This window comes from Psittacula echo (genome assembly GCF_963264785.1).
Source record: "Psittacula echo genome assembly, chromosome: 6".
Taxonomy (NCBI): domain Eukaryota; kingdom Metazoa; phylum Chordata; class Aves; order Psittaciformes; family Psittacidae; genus Psittacula; species Psittacula echo.
The window spans coordinates 71,560,778-71,582,064 of NC_137743.1; the positions used below are offsets into that span (position 1 = coordinate 71,560,778).

The 21,287-nt window shown below is 40.7% G+C and overlaps 1 protein-coding gene across 1 annotated transcript; it reads left to right on the plus strand.

Annotated features, from left to right (window-relative positions):
- The first annotated feature begins 6,644 nt into the window (after nt 1-6,644).
- ICOS (inducible T cell costimulator) lies at nt 6,645-17,433 on the plus strand. Its single transcript, XM_080621393.1, has 6 exons — nt 6,645-6,705; nt 12,746-12,784; nt 14,206-14,544; nt 15,993-16,105; nt 16,719-16,809; nt 17,289-17,433. The coding sequence occupies exons 1-5, from the start codon at nt 6,648-6,650 to the stop codon at nt 16,806-16,808; spliced, it is 639 nt and encodes a 212-aa protein (XP_080477519.1). The 5' UTR covers nt 6,645-6,647; the 3' UTR covers nt 16,809; nt 17,289-17,433.
- Nucleotides 17,434-21,287: the final 3,854 nt, after the last annotated feature.

A 21,287-nucleotide genomic window follows, 5' to 3' on the forward strand; every position in this document is an offset into this window, starting at 1 on the left:
GTTCCCCTTTGTTATACTGACAACACAGTGGTAGCAAAAGTTTACCTTTAAAAAGTAATCACAACAATGCTGAGATAAAAATCACACCACAAACCCCACGTACCACCACAGTATGTGGCTCTTTCAGTCCTAACTCCTCCAAGGCAGCTGACCAGATAACCACATAACAGGAGTCCCCACCCCACTACAAGCTTCAGAACAGTTGGGGTGTGAAAATTCTACAGATGGTGTTTAATTCATCACTGTCACACCCAAAAGACAAATTCCAGTCCAAAAGCAGAATAATTTTCCTGGTCACCCAGCTCATCAGCATGTATCTATCATGTACTGCTCTACAAATGGCAAAACAGTAACAGTCTGGCTCCCCAGGTCTGCACTTCATCTGCGTTTTCAGTATTTACTAGCCATTCTGAAGGACCTTCCTTCTGAACCTAGGTACAAGCAGTGCTGGTGACAAAGTCCCCCACAGCAGCGTGTTTGCCATGGTGCAATGGCTTCAGAAGGTATCCTCCTACCTCCAGAGCACTGCCCATGAATCAAGTGAGATTACAACTCTGGTACTCTCCTACATACCTCCTGCACACTCAGACATATGCCACTGAGAGATACCTACTGCTCACAGTCCTCTTCCCGTTACATGTTGCAGGGCAGGAACATAGTATGGTTGTTATCTTTGTTGTTATTCAAGATAGTAAAACTCCCATAGCCATCCCGGAGGTCTGTAGTCCACATCACCAGCACATGCATATGACATTAATTGGTCCATTCCTATGTATGCTCTGTGTCCTGGAGAAATGGTTAGGTACCACTTTAGGTTACTATTGCAACAGGTCACAGGCACTGGATACACAGATGCGTAGCAGCTCCTGAAACCAGACAGAGGTGGTCTTTCGTCTATATGGCTCTCAGTCCAAAACATCAGTCGCAGGATCTGAAGCATGAAAAGGTTTGGATTGGAAGGGACCTTTAAAGGTCACCTAGTCCAGACCCCCTCCAGTGACCAAGGACACCTTCGACTAGATCAGGTTGCTCAGAGCCCTGTCCAACATGACCTTGCCTGTTTTCAGGGTTGGGGAATCTATCACCTGTCCGGACAACCTATTTACACTCACCAAATTTGCTACTTCGTGCCTGCTTAGGTCTGCTCTGCAGAGAAGAGTTTGCTCAGGTGAGATGAGCCCTGGTAGCTTCTGCTGGCACACTGGTAGAGAGAACTTAATGGTGTACCCCACACTGATAGAGAGAACCCTACAGTGTACCTCAGGGGTCTGTGGGAGAGATCATACCAAAAGAAGCATCAGAACAAATGAGGGAGCACGTGAGCTGCATTTCAGACTGAAACCTCTACATCTTGAATGACTGCAGCTTGTTTACACACCTGATAAGCAGTGGTGCAGATGGGAAGTAAGATTCAAAGCCATCACAGAACCTTAAAAATAGCACAGTGAAAGTCATTGGAGGTGGTGTGGTTTAGGCCCACCTGGTAACTCAGCACCATGCAGCCATTCACTCACCTCACTCCTCTGGGCAGCATGGGGATTAGAATCCAAAAAACATAAATCCCACAGGTTGAGATAAGAACAGTCTAATAACTAAAGTACAATATAATACTACTACTACTACTAATATTATTATTATCATTATAAATCTAATAACAAAGGCAGAGAATATAAAACTAAAAAAGGAAGGGAAAAACCAATAAACACAAGTGATGCACAGTACAGTTTCTCACCACCTGCTAACTGATACCCAGCCTGACCTGAGCAGCTATCTGGGCCTTCCAGGTAACTCCCCCCAGTTTAGATACTGGGCATGATGTGCTTCAGTATGGATACCCCTTTGGCAAGTTTGTGTCAGGTGTCCTGTCTCTGCTTCCTCCTGGCTTCCCATGCCCCTCCTCACTGGCAGAGCATGAGACTGAAAAGGTCCTTGATTGGGGTAAGCATTACTTAGCAACTAAACCATTGGTGTGTTATCAGCATTGTTCTCACACTAAAGCTGAAACACAGCACTGCACCAGCTGCTAAGAAGGAAGAAAATAACTTTTACAGCTGAGCCCAGGACAAGAGGACAGGAAACGAAAACTCCTGAGTGTGGAAGCTTTCTGCTCCAGCCCTGAGGGAATGACCCAGAGTCATGAGAATATAGGCCAGATATTGAAGCAAAGAATGAGAAGCAGCAGGAGATAACAGAATATGATTTGTGTGGACAGGCTGTAGCAGCCTCTGCAGAAAGAATCACAAAACATTCTACTGAGAGAATATTTTATATTGCTGTGGGCATCTGCTCATCATCCACAAGCAGAAGTGGAAAATTGTTAAGACAGGACAAGCTACTTCAATGTAAACACCACCTTTGTTTCATGATGAACAATGCAGTAGCATCTTGCTAACATGGATATCATTCAGGGTGATACCAATAAGTAGAATATGAGTTATACACTAAAACAGAGCAAAGCAAAATATACTTAGTTCATCACAGGCAAAATTGTTGTTGTAAATTAGCTTCCTTAGGGAAGCAGCTGCAATGATTTCCAAGTAGCTTGGAGTTAGAAGGGAGAAACATGGAAGGTCACGTGTTAGAGAGCACTGGTGTACGGACCAAGGGATGAGCAAGCCATTTTCTCCTTGGAACTGGGTGTATCACTGAATGCATTTTTAAAGGCATAAAAATGCTCATAAGGATTTTCCAAGTTGTTAATAGTCAGTAATGGCAAGTCAGAAGATAGATGATAGGAGAAAAAGGAGTTTATCACTGTAAGAGTAGTGTTGAGGGTAGGACATGACAAAAGAATGGGACTTGGGGGAAGAAGAAGCCCCATTCCAGAAAGGAGCTACTGCACATGCTGAAGAGTAGCCTCTGCTTGAAGAGAAGAGTAGACAAGGACTGCAGGTCAGTAAGAGGAGGAAAGAAGTTAGCTCTGAGAGGTGTATGTGGATGACAGAGTGAAAATCAAGACAAAGAGAAATGAGTGACGATGGAAAAAGGAAACACGTGTTTGTGAGCAAAAATAGTTGCAGTTATAGGAAGCGTGTTGTGGAAACTGATTGCTTGTCCCAGGTGGTTAACTGTAACTGTAACCAACCATAGTATTTACAAGAAACATTTCCAAATTGCAGTCACAATGAATTTGTGAAGTAGGTAAGCATTGACAGAGGAGGGAAGCAAAGACAGAAAGATTGAAAGGCAACAGAGGAGTCTCTGTTGGTGTGGGATTAGAAGGTGAGCATTCCTTGTGCTCAGCTCTGAGCTTAGGCTTTGTGTCTCTTCCGCTTCTGAACAAACACTGTGAGTGCCCCAGGCTCTGCTGGATCATCGTCAAATACACTAGACCACTGAAGGAAATCACTGTTTAGATCAAAGTTCAGAGTGCTGCCAAATGTACCTCAAAGTGCACCCTGGCCTGGACCCTTTTGAAACAAAGGGAGCAGTGTCTTCTAACAATCTCAAGTGCCAGGAAGCAGAAAAGGAGAAGGTGTAATTCTAGACTTGAGGCTACAATTACAGTAGAAGGAGAGGACAAATACAAACTGTTTACTGGCCAGCAGGACTTGTTCCAATTGTTGTAGTGAGATCTATTCCAATAGCTATTCTTACCTCAGGAGGGAAATAGATATGTATTAATAATATCTGCATTCGTGTAACTGATAAGATCACTGAGAGGGGAGGAAAGGAATAAGTTGCTCAAAAAAAACCCCCTATATTGGTGTTGTGATTTAAGACCAGGCCATAAATTAGAACCACGGAGTCTACTCCCCCCCCCCCCCCACCTTTCTTCCCTCCGCTTCTTCAAAAGAATGCAGCTCCCACAGGTTGAGATAAGAACAGTTTAATAACTAAGGTATAACACAAATCACTACTGCTACCACTAATAATAATAACGATAAAGGAAATAACAAGCAAAGAGAATACAACACCTCACTGACCAATACCTCGCCCCCACCCCGCAGCATTCTAGCTCTCCCGGGAACTTTCAGTTCTACATCCTGGGCATGACGTGCTGTGGTATGGAATACCTCTTTGGCTAGTTTGGGTCAGGTGTCCTGTCTCTGCTTCCTCCCGGCTTCCCCTCCTCCCTGGCAGAGCATGAGACTCACATAGTCCTTGGTCAAGGTAAACATCGGTGTTATCAGCTCTGTTCCCAGGCCGAAAGTCAAAAACACAGTGCTGCAACAGCTACTAAGAAGGAGAAAAAATGACTGCTACTGCAAAACCAGGACAATTGGTTAAAAAAACCCCAAAACCACCCTATATACCAAAATAACTTTTCTTGGCAAAATATCTGAATTTTTAAGACAGATGACTCCCTTTTTGAATGCTAACAATACTGATCTGGTTTAAAGCTTGTTTTCACAAAATATAGCTAAAACTTTGCTCAAAGGAATACATTCCCCCCCACCTTTACTGGCAGCCAGCAGTAGGCTTTGTAGACTCAGCCTTTGGGGTGTTGTCAGCACACACTTCTGTAAGGTGTGTATGGGTACTTTACACATGATTCTCTTCCTCCCTTAGTTTTGTAGCAGCAGCAGCACCTTTTTTTACTGTAAGTCTTTCTGGCTGCTTGTCTTATGTTTACTTGTGGGGACAATAAACATCCTCTCACAGGAGAGGGCTGCTCTGTTGTTTGAACACTTCCCACAAGTTGTTATGGGGGACGGGAAGATGATCCTAGGTAGCACCTCAGTAGATCCCAACATGGGTCATAACTTTACAGGCAAAGCTCAGGATTCAGCTGTATCTTTTTCAGCTTTTTCATTGCTTGAACCATATATTACTCTTGAGCTTCGGAATTAAAAGCATACTGCAGAAACTTTCTCTAGTTAGAGTTGCTTAACTTTGGCTCTGGAGACCTGAGCTGAAAATTTATATCAAATCCTGACTTGACTCAGGCTTAGCTCCAATTTTAATTTAACAAAGCCCAAAGATCTGAAGGGCTTTGCAAGATTTTGAAGAGAGTAAAAATCTCTGCCAGTCCATGATCTTTAGCAGTAGTGGTGAAAGAAATTAAATCACTTTGTGGGGAAGAGGAAAACAACACATAAAGACTTATTCACAAGAGTGAATCTGTAACCCAGTTCTGTTATTCACAGATTATTTGGTACCACTGCATGACCATTACAAGGGCTCACCCTTAGGAAATCCGTTAGGCACCACTATTTGTCTTTTGTGTCTTCTCTTTGTGCAATCAGAAATGCTAGCTGCATCTAATATATTAAACATGATTTGGAAGCTGCTTTGCCAGCATATTACCTGCACTGAAATTAGGATGATTAAGATGTCCTGGGTTCAGTTGTAGCAGTCATTTTTCTCCTTTTGACTTTAGCCTGAGAACAGCGCTGATAACACCGGTGTTTTTAGTTGTTGCTAAGTAATGTTTACCCGATCAAGGACTTTTTCAGTCTCATGCTCTGCCAGTGAGGAGGGGCATGGGAAGCCAGGAGGAAGCAGAGACAGGACACCTGACCCAAACTAGCCAAAGGGGTATTCCATACCACAGCACGTCATGCCCACTATATAAACTGGGGGGAGTTACCTGGAAGGCCCAAATCACTGCTCCGGTCAGGCTGGGTATCGGTCAGTGGGTGGTGAGCAATTGTATTCTCTCCCCTTGTTATTTCCCTTATCATTATTATTGTTGGTGATAGCAGTAGTGGTTTTGTGTTATACCTTAGTTACTGGACTGTTCTTATTTCAGCCCATGGGATTTGCATTCTTTTGATTCTCCTCCCCATCCCTCCAGGAGCTGGGGGCAAGGAAGAGGGGAAATGAGTGAGTTCTGAGTGGTTCTGAGTTACCAGCTGGGCTCAAACCATGACATAAGCATAAATAAATAGCCAGTTTTAAATGGTCATAGAACATGTTATCCCAAAGGATCCTAGAGCGTTCCCAGAACACAGATGGATAGCAGGCCAGAATAGAGTATGCTGCACAAAAGCAGGCAGAGGAAAGGAGAGAAACATTTGACCTCAGGCCCTTGGGCAACGGGTCAGATCTCCTTCTCTCACAGAGCCACATGAAGTTTCTCATGTCCATGCAAAGCAAGCCTGACCACCAGCTTTACATCTAGTGAGCCTTTGGGAAATCACAGGGCTTAGGGCATCTTTCTGCAATTTGGACTAGTTCTTTCAAAGAATTCCAGGACCAGGACACGCAAGAGACTCCTACCCTACTAAGTAACGGTTTTCACATAGAGCAAGACCATGGGTTATGCAAGACCAGCTGAAAATGGGGTGGATAAACCAGATTGCCAGTTACAAATACGCATGTATTGTAAGATAATTTAAGGCACAAGTTGCTGACCACGGGCCATCTGCAGGAAGTGTTCTGTAGATGACTGTGTCTTCTATCATGACAGATTTAACCAGAAACAGTCTGTGTAAAAGTGAACATCAAACATAATGTCAGAAAATCTTTCATCTTCTTGTCTGTGACAGCAAGCTGTGAAGTAGGAAAAAGCAGCAAACTCCACAGGTGTGGGCGACAGCTAATGCTGACATAGCTGTAACGTAGTCAGGGGTTAAATTAAAAAGTCCTTCTGATTATCATATAATTTCCCCCATTGCCCACAAACCACTTCCTTTTCTACCCATGAATTCTTTCCCATCTTCACAGGAGACAGAAGGCTGCTGACTCTGCGTCAGGCAAGCATGAAGTTCGTTGCTCTGACTTTCTGTATCCTCTGCTTTCAGTTTGAAGCCCTGTATGGTGAGTACTATTTTGGATTATTCTCTTTGCAGTAGAAGTCTCTATGGAATAGAACTCACCTAAAGATGGGAGACAGTAATGAGGCATAATAGCAAGGATTGGAGAAACAGAGGTAACGAAGGCAAACAGCTGCAAAAAGACTGCTCTCAACTTTAATGCCACTAGAGTTGGTGTGAAGAGAATTCCTGCCAGCACAGGGCATTTGCTCTGAAACTAAACAGTACATGTTTTCATTGTTTATATCCTTTAGCTCATCTGCTCAGTGTTATCTTCTAGCTGTTTAAACTGTAGTGTTCCCACCAGCTTCCCTTGCTGGGCATAAGGTCTTATAGCAGCTTGAGAGTAAATGGCTTAATAAGGGAAACCAGGTTATTGATATTGAACCTGCTCTTGTTTGGGTAGGGAATTTTTTTACTATTAAAAATGTGTATGGCATGAAAGAGTGGATGAGATTGTTTTGGTGCAGGCTTGAAATGCAGATGACTTAAAAGTGTAGCATTCCTAACACTGTGTTGAGAAGGCACATAGTGACAGCACTGATCTTAACCCAGCCACAAACATGGATGTAGCATTTTACAAGATTCAGTGTTTTATCACAGCTACACAAAGTAAAATAACAGAGCTCACATTTATCTGCAGCCTCTCTGAAACCCTCCTATTACCAGGCCAGCACGGCAATACAGATAATACCTGATTAAGAAGAGTCTCTTTTTTATCGTACGTATACTTCCCAAGGGTTTAAGTATGATGCATCAACTAAGTAAGACCTGAGATTTAGTGAGCACTGTTACTAAGCACAATCTGAACATGTTCCCTTGAAGGTCATGCCAAAGGCTATGAAATATGTTTGCTTCTGAAATTCTAGTGATGGAGGATGGGTTTCAAGTCCCTCTGTAGAATTAAAGTATGCCCGAGGTTTCATACAGAATTTAAGCTTTCATTTAAATAAAAACCAGTTTCCAGATCTTCAGGCAATGCAGATACCCTTCTGAAGGTTAACTAATACAGCAATAGTATATTGAGTTTTCAGAGGGATTGAAATGATGGGTGAAATCACACGGAAGGAGGATGGTGATCATTATCTCTAAAGGGACATGAGGTGCTCCTTTTCTCCTTGAAAAGTTATTCTTAAATCTGCTAACAAAAAACCCTATCAGTTTTGTTAAATATTTCTCAGCTAGTCAACTTAGCAAGTATACTCAACCAATATGCTTTTACATGTGGCTGGAGCTATCTAGCCATCTAGCTAGGCCATTCTTAGTGGGAAGAAATAGGCTGTATTTTAAGGGTGCAATCAATTGTGCTATCTGATATCAGCATTTGTCCCTTCTTTTTCTTTCTCCATATATGGTGGATAGGATTTGGTCAGGGGGCTGAGGAGAGGAGATTGCAGGAGAAAGAGCCTGCCTGTTACAAGAAATTGTATCTCTCAAGTTTTTTACATTACAGTGCTTCCAGTATAAAAAGTACTAATTATTATCATTCTTGCTAAAAAGAAAAGGACTGTAAAAGATCAGCTTAATGTAAGACACGTTAGCATGATACTGTCATTTAGAGAACAAGCCAGCACTTCAGAGAGCTCTCAAGCACTGTGGTGAATTTCTGGAAGCAAAGGAGAGTAATTTCTGAGATTTTGTTGGTTTGATTGATTGGTTGGGTTGTTTGGGTTTTTTTTGACTAAGTGATTATAAGCCCTACTTGTGACCTATGGATAGGGTTTTTATCAATGTAAATAAGTCACAGAAGGTGATGCATGTGTGTATATGTGTATTATGAGTTTATATCCTAGTTGTGAGAAAGAAATTGTTGTAAGAACATGGAGCCTTTCTGGTGCCTGCAGAGAAACACAGGCAATGGGATTTGGGAGTACAGAGCTGTAGGATTCTATAGCACTTGAGGCCCTTGCTGTGAAACATTGCACATGAGCTTTTGCATGCCAACATCTGCAAAGCATTATTACTGTTACCCACAGATGTCCTGTTGCCAATGCAGGAGGAAATCATGGTCATTTCTCAGAAGGGTGTCTGAAATATTATCAGCAATGGTTGCTGTGTCAGTGATGTATTTTATAACAGTTTCTTTATTTCATAATATATGTTATACCATAGAAATCATTCAGATTATAAATGGCTTCCTAGAGTAATTCTGTCCATTACTTGCTTTGCCCAGAAGCACAGCTTTCCTCTCTTATTCCTTGATTCTTAAAAGCTAGGAACATGTTAGTTTCAAGCATATGACTAATGACACTGAATTGACACTGTCATCTTTCAGAGTGCCTTGAAAGGTCGAAGCTATAGCAACTTTAAAAACTGTGTGGTTTCATCACACATTTGGTTTTAACAAAAGAAATATGTTTGGTTTAAAGGCAGGGTCTGCACTCTGCTTGCTCATCTTCAGAGACAAACACACCCAAGTGAAATTATCCTTATTTTTTTCATCAGCTAATTAGTTTTAATGATTTAATAATTATTATCATTATATATATTATATAATATATTATATTATATATATCTCATTATTATTATTAATATAATTAATAATGAATTATTATTAATTTATAATTTAATTAATTAGTTTTCTGAAAGCTGGGGCAGGTGAAACAAGCAGCAAGAAAACCAAGCAGGAGTATTCTATTCCCCTACCCTACAGCCAAGGTTTAAAATTCAGCAAAAGTGGGATTTGAACTTCTGCTAGGACCAAAATGCGTAATGGATGTTTAAAATTGCACTGGCTCTGCCAAAGAGCAAGCAGAAAGCTCAAAATCACAATCCAAATAAAACAAAAATAACCTGCCTTCCACTGGCCTCAGTGTACACTCACATTAACGTAGAAATGCCCAAACCTCTGCCAAAGTGCTTTCCCACTGCAGTAAAGATGAAATCAAGACAGAAATGTACATGACTGTAAATACACACATACATAAAATGTACACACACACACTCTTTCATAGTTTGACATAGCAAGATGTTACTTTCATACACGTGTTCATCTCTTGGATTCACATCTGAACAACATTTGTCTTGACACTCTGCTTCACATGAGCTGAGCTGGGAACAACTCTATGCAACTCCACAGTGTGACACTGCTATGAAATGAATAGAAGATTTGTTTATTCTTGTCTCAAAACCTCCATATGCGGTTGAATTAGCTCCTTTATGAAAAATACCAAAAAGGAGCCTTGCTGCCAAATCTACGCAGTTTTACTACTGACCCAGTGAGATTCATCTGCTCATTTTCAACAATACTGTGATGGAGTCTTTTACCCACCTGTTTTTTTTTGAGGTGGTATTAGGAAGGTTTACTGAGCAAATCTCTCAATATTATTGGAAGTTTAAATTCCAGATTCTTATCTCCCATCCCACTAAATGTACATTTATTCTGACTGTAACTTAGCAGAGGACATCCCAAATGTGTCTGGTCAATAACTACAGAGTGTTACAGGCCTGTACAACTACCCTAGGACTGAACCCGCACAAATGGGTGCAGAAGAACAGCAATCAGGCACAGGGAAGGGGGAATAAGCCACCTTTTAGTATGCAGTGAGAGCATTCACATTAGGAGCTGATACAGTACAGCTAGTGAGTTGGAAATTCATAACAGATCTCACCCATTGTGGTCATCCATGTAGACAGTTTTGTGTTTTAATCTCAGGCATCGCTGATCTCATTGTAAAATGTGGTCCCTTTATACTATGCTAAGCACACTCACTTGTTTCAGAGGAACACTAATTGCATCACATTTGCCAAAATGCTCATTCAGAGACACACATTGCGGAGTCTTTCTTGAAAATAGGCAGTTAAGGCTTCTTGGCCTGAGAGAATACAAAACGATCTTTCAGCTTGGCATAAGGTCACATGAACTACATGCTTAATCACCTCTCCCTGCCCTTTTCCATTAAAAACAAGGATTAAAACCATGATCTCTGACAAACATTTTAAACCACCTGCTATGAAAGGGCAATTTCATTAGCTAACAGCAAAATTTAGCTATTCTTAAGACACAGAAATTAAATTCAAAGCTGTTACTTCACACAGAGCAAGGTAGCCCTGCACTCCTCTGGGGCGCTGGGTGAATATAGCACCGCTTGCTTCTGTAACTGTCCTGACAGAGCCCCATCTGCCTCTACTCTCAGATAACGAGTGACAAATGTAGAGGTCTCAGCTACAGGTGGATGCTTCTCAAGAGTATCAGGTTGGCCTGCACATTCACCATGCTCCCTAGCTTCTACTGTATCAATACACTGGTTTTTTTCTTCCCTAAATAATATGTCTGCTGCTGGGCATAATTTAAAAGGTATACGTTACCAAACTACATGCCATTAAACTAAAGAGCATTTTAAAAGACCTTTACTTTGAATGTTGTTCTCATAGCAACTGTTTTCTGTCACCGTGCAACTTGCAAGTTATCAAGAACTGTTTATTAGACCTTTGCTTTCAGCTTTTCACACTGTATGCCATTATGAGGGCTCACACTTTCTGTGTCTGTGCCTTCAGTGTATCTAGAGCTCTATTTCACTGTGGGTTGGCAAGATGTGTGTTTTATCTGTCTTCACACCAGTGGTACAAGATGCCAAATACCTTGTCTGTTATCACACACTTAAATAATTGTCGCTTAATTAGATAAGGGTGCTGACCATGCACAGTAAACCAGGAATATGATAACTACGAGAGAGTAAATCAATCAAAAAGAGGTAACAGTTGCTACTGCTTTCCAACTGAGCATCACAAAGCATCTTCCAGAAGTCCATTAGCTTGTGTGTCGCACTAAAAATATCATAAATGAGTATCATTCGTTGCAATGCCTTTGCCAGTGGTAGTAAGTGGGGAGCAAGAATTCAAAGAAGGAAAAAGCATGGGCACTAAAAGATTAGTTCTGTCCAGAAAGAGTTGAGAGCATACAAAAGTACCCACATGAGAATAATCTGTTCCTGTGCATATGCAGGCTGGATGTCACAGATAACAGGTACCTTGGAAAAAGGATTATTTATACTGTGTAATCCTGTGCGATACCTGACACAGTTGGAGACTTTGTGTGGATCTAGACTACCGACACAGCAGTATCAACAAGAACAGGATGGTGCATCAAAGTCTTTAAATATTGGCCCTGTATTTCCTTAACATCATAAAATCCTGATGTAGGGTATATTTCAATCTCAGCAGTTTATGAAGTACTTACTCAGGTTACCAGAAAACAGAAAAAGCAGATAACAGGTTTTTTTCTACTTGTGTACCGGTCTGTACCTTTAATTTTAGGGCACCACAAAAAGAAAATTTCCAAATAAAACCCTCTTGGGCTGTGTTATGCTGCCAGTACTGGCATACAAACCATTTCAAACCAGTACATGCCACCAACCCAGCCAGAAAATTCCACTCTCAGTATAGTGGGTCGTGCACCATTTTTCTGTAACAGAGGCTGCCTATGCACAATAGACTGAATGCAGTTTGATAATCATGAAGGGGAAAAACTGCTACTGAAAAAGGAACACAACTATATGCATTGCCTGAATATTTTCTTGCTGTATGTATTGGCGCATCTTCAAGATACTCATTCTGGATGTGCCATAAGAAGATGTTTTGGTACAGTGTTGAGCAGTGAGGGAAACAGAAAAAACATAGACCAACATGAGCACTTTGGTTTGGAAGCAAAGTATAATTCTGGCTCAGTGAAGACTTTGGATTCATAAGAAGTCAAAAAAAATGCTTTTTTTATTTGCGGGCAGATTTCCTTTGGGGGAAATTTTAGTTTCATCTCGGATTCTATTTATGAATTAAGTCTATCACTTTGCCAAGGTGTTTAAAGAATTTGTAAATGCTATATGTATAATCAGTGTCAATTCTTACCTATTGCATTGTCTTTCTACTTTTTCCTTTTCACGCTTTTATCACATCATAAGATTTTATACTGTAGCATAGACAGGATGAGATAGGCTAAAGAAACAAAGTGGAAAATAACTTTAGCATGTTAACATTGCATGGCTCAGCTTCTGTTCCTGCATCTCTCTTCTTGAATTTTAAACAGGAAACTATTCTGTATTTTTCAGGATTAGATAGCTGCTCGTCAAGACCATGCAAAAATATAGGTAAGACACGTGCATAATTTGTTTTATGGTTTAAAATGGCTTTCTAGATCAGAAAATACTGACCTCAAATGAAAAAGTAGTCATTCTGTTACAGCACACTTTAACATATTTTTGTCTGAGGGAGTTTCTCATGCTATTGGTTGCTGATTTGCGAAGTCAAACTGTGAGGTAGCAGGAAATGGTCGATCAGTTTGTTTTCTTTACCTTCAATAAATTTGCCAAATGAAGAGTTGCACAATGTCTCAAAGGTTTTAGACAGTTTTGCGGAAGGTCAAACTTGACTTTTTGATTGCATGTGGGTACATGCACACAGAGATACTTGTCCTCTACTCCTCCCATTATGTTAGTAATAAAGGTGCTATGGCCATCTAGATAATTAGGTTTAAATAAACTTCATGTCATGCCTCGGACCACTATCTACTCTAGAAAGTAAAGATATGTCTTGTGGTTAATGCACTTCTGTAGAGTTTGGGGTTTACATCCCATTTCAAATTTTCATCTACATCATCGAACTGGTTGGATAGCCAAGCCTAAAGAGTTGTGGTGAACGATGTTAAATCAAGTTGGCGTCTGATCACAAGTGGTGTTCCCCAGGGCTCAGTACTGAAGTCAGTTTTGTTATGTTTATAAATGATCTAGATGAGTGGATTGAGTGTACCCTCAGGAAGTTTGCAAATGACACAAAGTTGGGTGGGGTGTTGACTTGCTTTAGGCTCTACAGAGGGATCTGGACAGGCTGGATCAATGGGCTGAGCCCTACTGTATGAGGTTCAAAGAGGCTGAATGCCAGGTCACAATAAGCTGTGAATTCAAAGAGGCTGAGTGCCACTTGAATCACAATAAGCCCATGCAACACTATATAGGCTTGGGGAAGAGTGGTTGAGTCACCATCCCTGGAGGTATTTAAAAGATGTGTAGACATAGTTCAGTGAAGGACTTGGCAGTGCTATGTTAATGGTTGGACTCCATGGTCTTTTCCAACCTAAATGATTCTGTGATTCCATGATCATTAGGGTGCAAATACTAATCATAAAGCAGAGATAATCGTTCTTGTCCCACCTTGTTTTAGGGCAATCTATCTGAGGCAGGGATTATACGTCCATATAGTGTTTTGTCCAAGGCGGCCTTTGAACATTCTCAAGTAACTCACTGATTCAATGCTAACAGTGACCTCTCCAGCCTTATAGTGGACAATAGGCCAGGTCTTATTTATTTTCTCAGTAATGCCTGACATGACCTGAGTGATGCACTGGTATCTCATTGTACAGGCTGCTTTCCACACCCAGACTATTCTGAGTACCTACATGCCTTAAGTTTAATTACATGGTTCACTTGCTTTGTTTAAATGAGTTTCTTAACATTTTTAGGGATTCTTTTCATTGCTATGTGAGTGACTATACTTATAGTTTTCATGTCTTCAGATCAGCTTCATGTCTCTGACTCCCAAATGATGGTGGAATTTGAAAATGGAAACTTCAAGTTCATATTCCCCAACCCCCAAAATGTGAGTGAGTTCAGCATGACCCTCTTCAAAGGTCATGAAAAGAAGGAGATCTGTGCACTCCATTTGAGTGAGGGGAATGTTATCCCCAAGAGTAATGTCACCTACTGTCAGACAATGCATTCAAAAAGCAGCACCACTTTCATCCTTAAAAATCTGGAAAGAAAACATATGGACACGTATACCTACTGCCTGGAGATGTTCTTACCCCCTCCTTATATAGATTGCCGGCTGAAGGAAACCTATTTGTACATCCAAGGTAAGTTTACTTCTCTTCTCCCCTCACTTCAGGTGACTGATAAGCAGACATTGGACACAGTTATGCTGCAGTGAAAAATGTGACTAGATTTTGCACAGATATTTCTACAACAGCTTTAAACTACTTAGCAGGGGGCTGGTCACAGTGGAGCTGAGTTGGCAGACTGCTCAGTGGGACCTCTCCACAGTTATTCATCTTCTTGGGCAGGCTTTGTAGGCCATGCTGAGCTCTGCATACTGTTGGTGGTGTGCAAGCTAGCTAAACATCTTCTAGAGTATTGTAGTTCCACCTTTGCCTGCAGCACAAATTTCCCTTTGTTCTTTTTACAAGCTGTTGAGTGTAAATGTTAAGATTATTTCTAGCCAGAGAAAAAAAATCCATTCTGGGAGCTATCTTTATGTGCCTAGGATAAGAAAAACCCCAACAACTAAAACACAAAACAGCTGTCAAATACCTGTGCTAGTAGTGGCATGTGGAACTCTGATGCCACACTGATGTGAAGATTATGTTCACCTCTCTGAAGCAGGCCTTCAAGTTTATAGCCTTTTTAGACCAGAAAAGATTCATAGCTGCTGAGGATTTTTGGCCTTTACTGAGAAGGGCTTGGACTAACTTCAGAAGACTCACTGAATAGGCTTTAATTTTTAACTGCCTATCACTCAGTGACTCTTTGGTATGTTAAGTGAAGAGAGTTAATAGTGGTTTTGCTCACACCTCTTCTTGGTTCTCTGTATAGTCCAGCTGCAACATGTTACTGCCTGTTGTCCTTCTTTTGCTATCTTTTCCCACCTCTTAATACAAGGACTAAACAAAGATAGAAGCTGAAATGCTAAGGCTACAGTTACGTGGTTGGGTCAAACTATCTCTCAGCCTTCTCTAAACTTAAACCAGCTCTCAGAATGAAGATGTGGCATACTTTTTTGTCTGCAGTGTTTCCCAAAGCTGTACATTTCCATTTTTATGGATAGCCAGATGTTTATAGCTATTGCCAGATATTTCATGCCCTATCATATTTTCTCCCTGTTCTGGGCAAGGGCAATCTTGTGTCCTTCAGCTTGCCTTCCTATCCAAACACGACCACCTGTCTTTTGTCCAGGCTGCTCTTTAAATCACCTGTAATATTCACTGAATGTAAGCTTTGCTCAGATCTGAAATACCATCAAGATCTCAGACCTGGTTTGATTTCTTTTCAGTCTACACTTTCAGCCCTGGGTACCAACAGTTTCACCCTTCCTGGGAAACTGCAATGTCCTGCTTCCTGCTGAATACACTTTTCCAAGGGGGCTTTTCATCTCAGGAAAATCCTTCTCCAGAGCTCACTTTTGCTATTCCGTTAATATGAAGAGAAGAGGGAAAGAATTTGGAAAGTTAACTTGAGTGGTGGTGGTGGGGAGGAGGAAGGAAATACAAATTATCATTAATGACTTTTTTTGCCTCCCCAACTCCAGATAAGGAGGATTGCATTTCAACAGGATTCACACCATGGATAATTACTGGCCTGATCATGTTTGCCATGATTTCTTGTGTCTGCTGTGTCATAGCCTGCTACCTTTGGAACAAGGTAAGCAAGTCTATGAGATTCTGCAGGACCCTCCTTCCAAGGGTCATGGATGGGAAACTTGGTTTAGTGAGATTTAGAACATGGGACAGGCACATACTCACTCAGCACGTGATGTGGTTTTTGACAAAGAGGCTGAGTTGTTAGTTTACCCCTGGAATTCAGTCATTCAGCAGCTCAGATTTAATTTTTCTGAGACAGAATTGCTTATTAACTTAAAGGCTGGGAATCAAAGGAAAGAGGGGAAACGCTGCACAGGTCAGCAAAATTACCTTGGTAAGCAATTCACCTGGTTGTTTTCTTCAAGAAGGGGAAACAAACCATCAGTAGAGCAATTCCAGCACTGTTCTGGAGCAAAAGCACTCAAAGAAAGAACCAGTTGGCTCAGCAAAGAGACCATGGACATTCATTATTCTTTTGGACAATGTGTGTTTTTCATTTTCAGTTTGTTTTATTCCAAGTTTTCTATGTGAGTGCCTGTCTCTTCTGACTTGAATATTCCCACTGAAAACAGTGGGAGTAACTGCCCTACTTAAACAACAAAGGCAGATGTGGCAGAGGTCAGTGACCACAACGACCACAAATTATATTCATGGCATTTTCTCTCTGTTGGCAGAATCAGCAGTGTGAATCCAAATCCCATGAGTACAACAGTGAATACATGCCCATGGCAGCAGTGAATGCAGCTAAAAACCCAAGAATCTAAGGTTGTATTAAGCCTAGTTGTAGCTCTGCTTCTATCTGTTGCAAGGCCTGCTGTGTCTCCCATTGGTTTTAGGTGGGTGGGTGAGCGGGTGGGATTGTTACAATAGCTTGATAATGGAGTTCATGCTGCCGTGTAGCATGCAGTGGAAATGGAAAGCAAGATCTCTGGAAATCTGTTGGATCAGAATGGTAGGCTGGTTCCTAGAAAGGCAACTGCTTCACATCAGTGCACAGTAATGAACTTACGCATGACCAAAAGACGTGAAACTGTCCCATTCAGACTCTGATGATGTGTGGTACCCAGCATGTCTCTGGGGAAGTGATTTACTAGATTTACTGAGTTTCATGGCTAAGGGCAATAATCTGTAGACAATGAGGAACTTCCTAGCTACTTAAGCCTTGAATACAGCACAAAATCAGAATCTGGACTGATTCAGAAGTTTGGGGGTTGCATGTAACTAATTCTCCATTCCTATTCCAGGTGTAAGTTGCTTGTGGCATGGAGATTCTGGCATCAGGTTTCCAGCTACTTGAACCTGGACAAAGGGAAATCAGCATTTCCTCACCTTTCCCAGCCTCCCTGAGATCTCATGATGATCCTGGGCTCAGCCATGAGACACCCACACTAGTACTGTTCTGAGCTGTGCTTGGTCTAGGCTTGTGTGCCTGGAGCAAAACTGGCTCATTGCCTGATCCACTGACTAGTACATGGAGTGCTAACAATGTGTTAAACATGCCAGCTTTTTAGTTGAAGAACATGTAGTGAGTTTGCTTGAGAATAGATTTGTGTAGTACTGCTACAGAGGGAACTTTTATTTTCTACAGTCTCCTTTATGATAAATTTTCCACCAGTGACAAAATAAAAAACCTACCTCCAATGCCAATCCTTGTGGCACAGCCATGAAGCACTGTCGATGTATTGCACATGCTCTTTTGTTAGGGCTAGCTTAGTCTGATAGTATCAATTCACCACGCTGGGAGAGTGTGGAATGCACACATACTCTCCTGCACCAAGCTATGGGACAGCAGGGGAACAAAACCTGAGAGAGCACAGCAGAGACTTCACTGTGACACAGTAACTCAGGTGTGAGCAGCTGCAGTTTTCAAATTCATGCTATCAATACATCTTTGGCATGCACACCTTGGGACTCCTTGTATTTAATTAAATTCTGAATTCCTGTAATAACAGAGAAATGTCTTACAAGAGGAATATATTGCAAGACTGCAATTGTTCTTTAAATCAGTTCAAGCCTCCAGGATCAGTCCCTAAACTGGGAGGCACAGCCTCTCCTCTTGACACGTCTTGCAGCACAAATATAACACAGTCCATCAGGCCAGTGTATTCATGTACTCTGCATTGCAATTATCTCCCTCTTGTGGTTTGACATAAAGCCTTTAGCATTTCCCCGGTGGGTTCAGGGGTTGCTTGACCTGCCTCAGATTGCTCAGAGCCTTCAGTATGAATGAAAGGATCAATCCTTCATGCTCCTTGTGAAATCTGTCAAAACTCTGACCATAAATGACCAGCTGGGAATCCAGCCTGTCTGTTGCCAGATACCATTGGGCTGCTGGAAGCAGATCAGTGCATTGATTGTGAGTATCTCTGCAATTCATTATGAAAACAAGTATCTGTCAGAGGACACTATTGTGAAAGATACATAGCCTGCTTGTCTGGCAAACAGAAGACTGATTTCAAATTTGATAGGGCAAACAGGGATTGACAATGAAGAGGATATAAGCTGGTATGAATGGAACAGGGTTTTCCTCTACAGACACCTAAATTCCTAGAAATATTAAAAAGGCAGGGTGCAAACTGTTAACTATGACTTTAAGCCAAGGGGAAATGCCTAAAGCATCAAGTGAAGTGGGGACTGCAAATTTCACAGCCAGTACCCTACTTAGAGAACCAGCTCCTAGGCAGAGATGTAGAGGGGCACCTTGGTGCGCTGGGTAACATCATTACATTCTCTCCTGTCCTTCTGCCACACAATCTTTGCCAAATTACTAGAACTTCCCAGCAAACAAAACTTTCCTCTGTATATCCACAAATACACTGATTTCACCATTTAAAAACTACTGCTGGAAGTACTGCCTTTGAAAATTATTGGTGAAAATAACTAGCTAACTTCTACTGCCTAAGAGAAATGTTGGTTGCAAGATCCTGTGTAACAGTGGAGAGTCCTATGCCCTGGAACAGTTCACCAGACTGAGAAGGATTTTCATGGAGTAAAGACCCTCAGAAAGAGAGAAAAACTTGAGGTTTGCCTTTAGATGCTGCTGGATAAGGAACAAATGATGGAAGTCTGAACAAGGTAGTTCAAAATACATTCTACTCTGGAGAGATAAATGATTTATACTCATCATAACAAAGCTTTTTGAAATCTCAGTTTCTGTCACTGCTTTCTTTTTGGAAAAAGAGATTTTTATTTTTAATAAACCATTTTTTTCTTATGCCACATTTGTCCATAACAAAGTTCATGCGTGCATGTTGTGTGAAAAAAATAAGCTCTATAAAATCCACAGTGCAATGGGGAGAGAGTACTGGGCGATTTATCCCTGAATAGCATCTTAATGGGAAACAGGAAAAAGACTAAGGAAAAAAAAGAAACCAAACAAACCCACAACAAAAAAACACTGAAAAAGTGAAAACCAAAAATGTTAATCTTTTTCAATGCACCGAAACAATGACACTGTTGGATCTGTTTGTTTAATTTTATTTTCAAGATAAAGTCTTCTTCTGTATTGTCCCATCCCTTCTTCATTTTTTTTTTTTTTAATCCCCTATGCTAGAAACAGATAATGTTCACAATTATTTTAGGACATTTTTCAGTTTCTTTCTGCCATTTTTCAATACGTCAAAATCAAAAGAAGATAAAGGATGGCAGAATGAGAAAAAAAACCCCACAAAACCTGTGAAAAAACTCACATGAGCTGAGTCTATAGACTGTGTGACAAGAAAGGATTAAAATAAATGAAAATAAAAAAGGAGTCAATAAGAATAAACAAAAAGCCTGATATTCTAACAGGACAGCATTTCAAAATGTAAAAACCCTCTTTGGAAACTTCCAGATTGGGGAAAAGACTATTTTAGCAGGAAAATAATCAAATAAGAGTAATTTCAGCCAAATCTTCTACAAAATCCACTTTCAAGACAAGCAGAAGTATGAGTAATGTCCAAATAACCTCCAGGAAATCAGAGTTTTGAGGGTAAAATACACTACTAAGACGCAATTTCAACCTGTGCTTTCTCTGTTTGCTACATAATGGTTTAGTGTGCGGAGTGAAACACCACAGTGTAGGACTGTAACATGAAGTTTACAATTATAGGACAGTCTGTGAGGAGGGTTCTACAATCTGTCCCTCTCCATCTTTGTCTTCTATTGCTTTGTGGGAAACATGACTGAAAAAGTATTTTGGCTTGGGCTTTTCCAGGAGCTGAATCCTTAATAACTATTTTTGTAAACCCAGTTTCTGTCTTACAACATATGAAACATAAGACTCAGGATCAGTAAATGCTTTCATCCTTTCAGATTTATCATTGCTATAAGTCACCCCCCATCTATTTACACTCAGTAATGCTCTTTAGATCTTCCCAGTTCATGCCAGCATGGAGTGTATGAAGTCAGTAAGTCAGTAAACCAAGTAGGTATGTATAGCAAAGAAGGACTCATAATCTTCTTGAAGGTTAAGACTTGAAATAAAAATGTGCAAATTGAGCAAAATTAATCTTGATGAACAGGTACTATGATCTAATGTGAACAGGTGAAAGATATTAAGGATGACAACTATAGCTACTCCAAAATTTAAAGAAGGATAAATGACAAGAATATTATCATTTTAACACCTGCATAGCTTGAGATGGATTGAAATCCAAACCTCAATATGTATTTTGCAAACTTTTCTCCCCAGCCTGAATTTATGAACCCAAATCTGAAAGCTTGTGGAGTTTAATGATAAGATTTAGCATTGCAGTTTCCTAACCAATATATAGCACTTGGGAATGAAATGACACTATGAAATGCTGTGGACTGTTTTCCCTTAGTACAGGTATTGCTTTAGCTTCAGAGTTCAAGTAGTTTTAAATTCTGTCATACTTCTTACAGACTTCTACAAAGTTTATTTAAGGCTGGGGAAAAAGTCTCTTGAACTAGAGTAAATCAAACAAACTAATTGAAATGTGGATCTGTACTGAAGATACTGTACACTGCTATTCATAAAATGTTTTACACTGTGGAAAGTGCCTTATGCGTGTGAATCTATACGTTTCATGCAACACAGCATCCATGCAACAACATATCCATGCAACACAGCAATAATAAAAATGGAAAAAATACAGGTCACTGAAATGATTTAGCAGTCCCTACTACCCCAATTAGTAGGGACTTCTGTCCATTCAAAGTTTATTGGGGAGCTGGATCTATGTCCTTGCCTTTGGTTTGACTTTAACTGCAATGAGACTTTCCATATACCCATGTCCCTT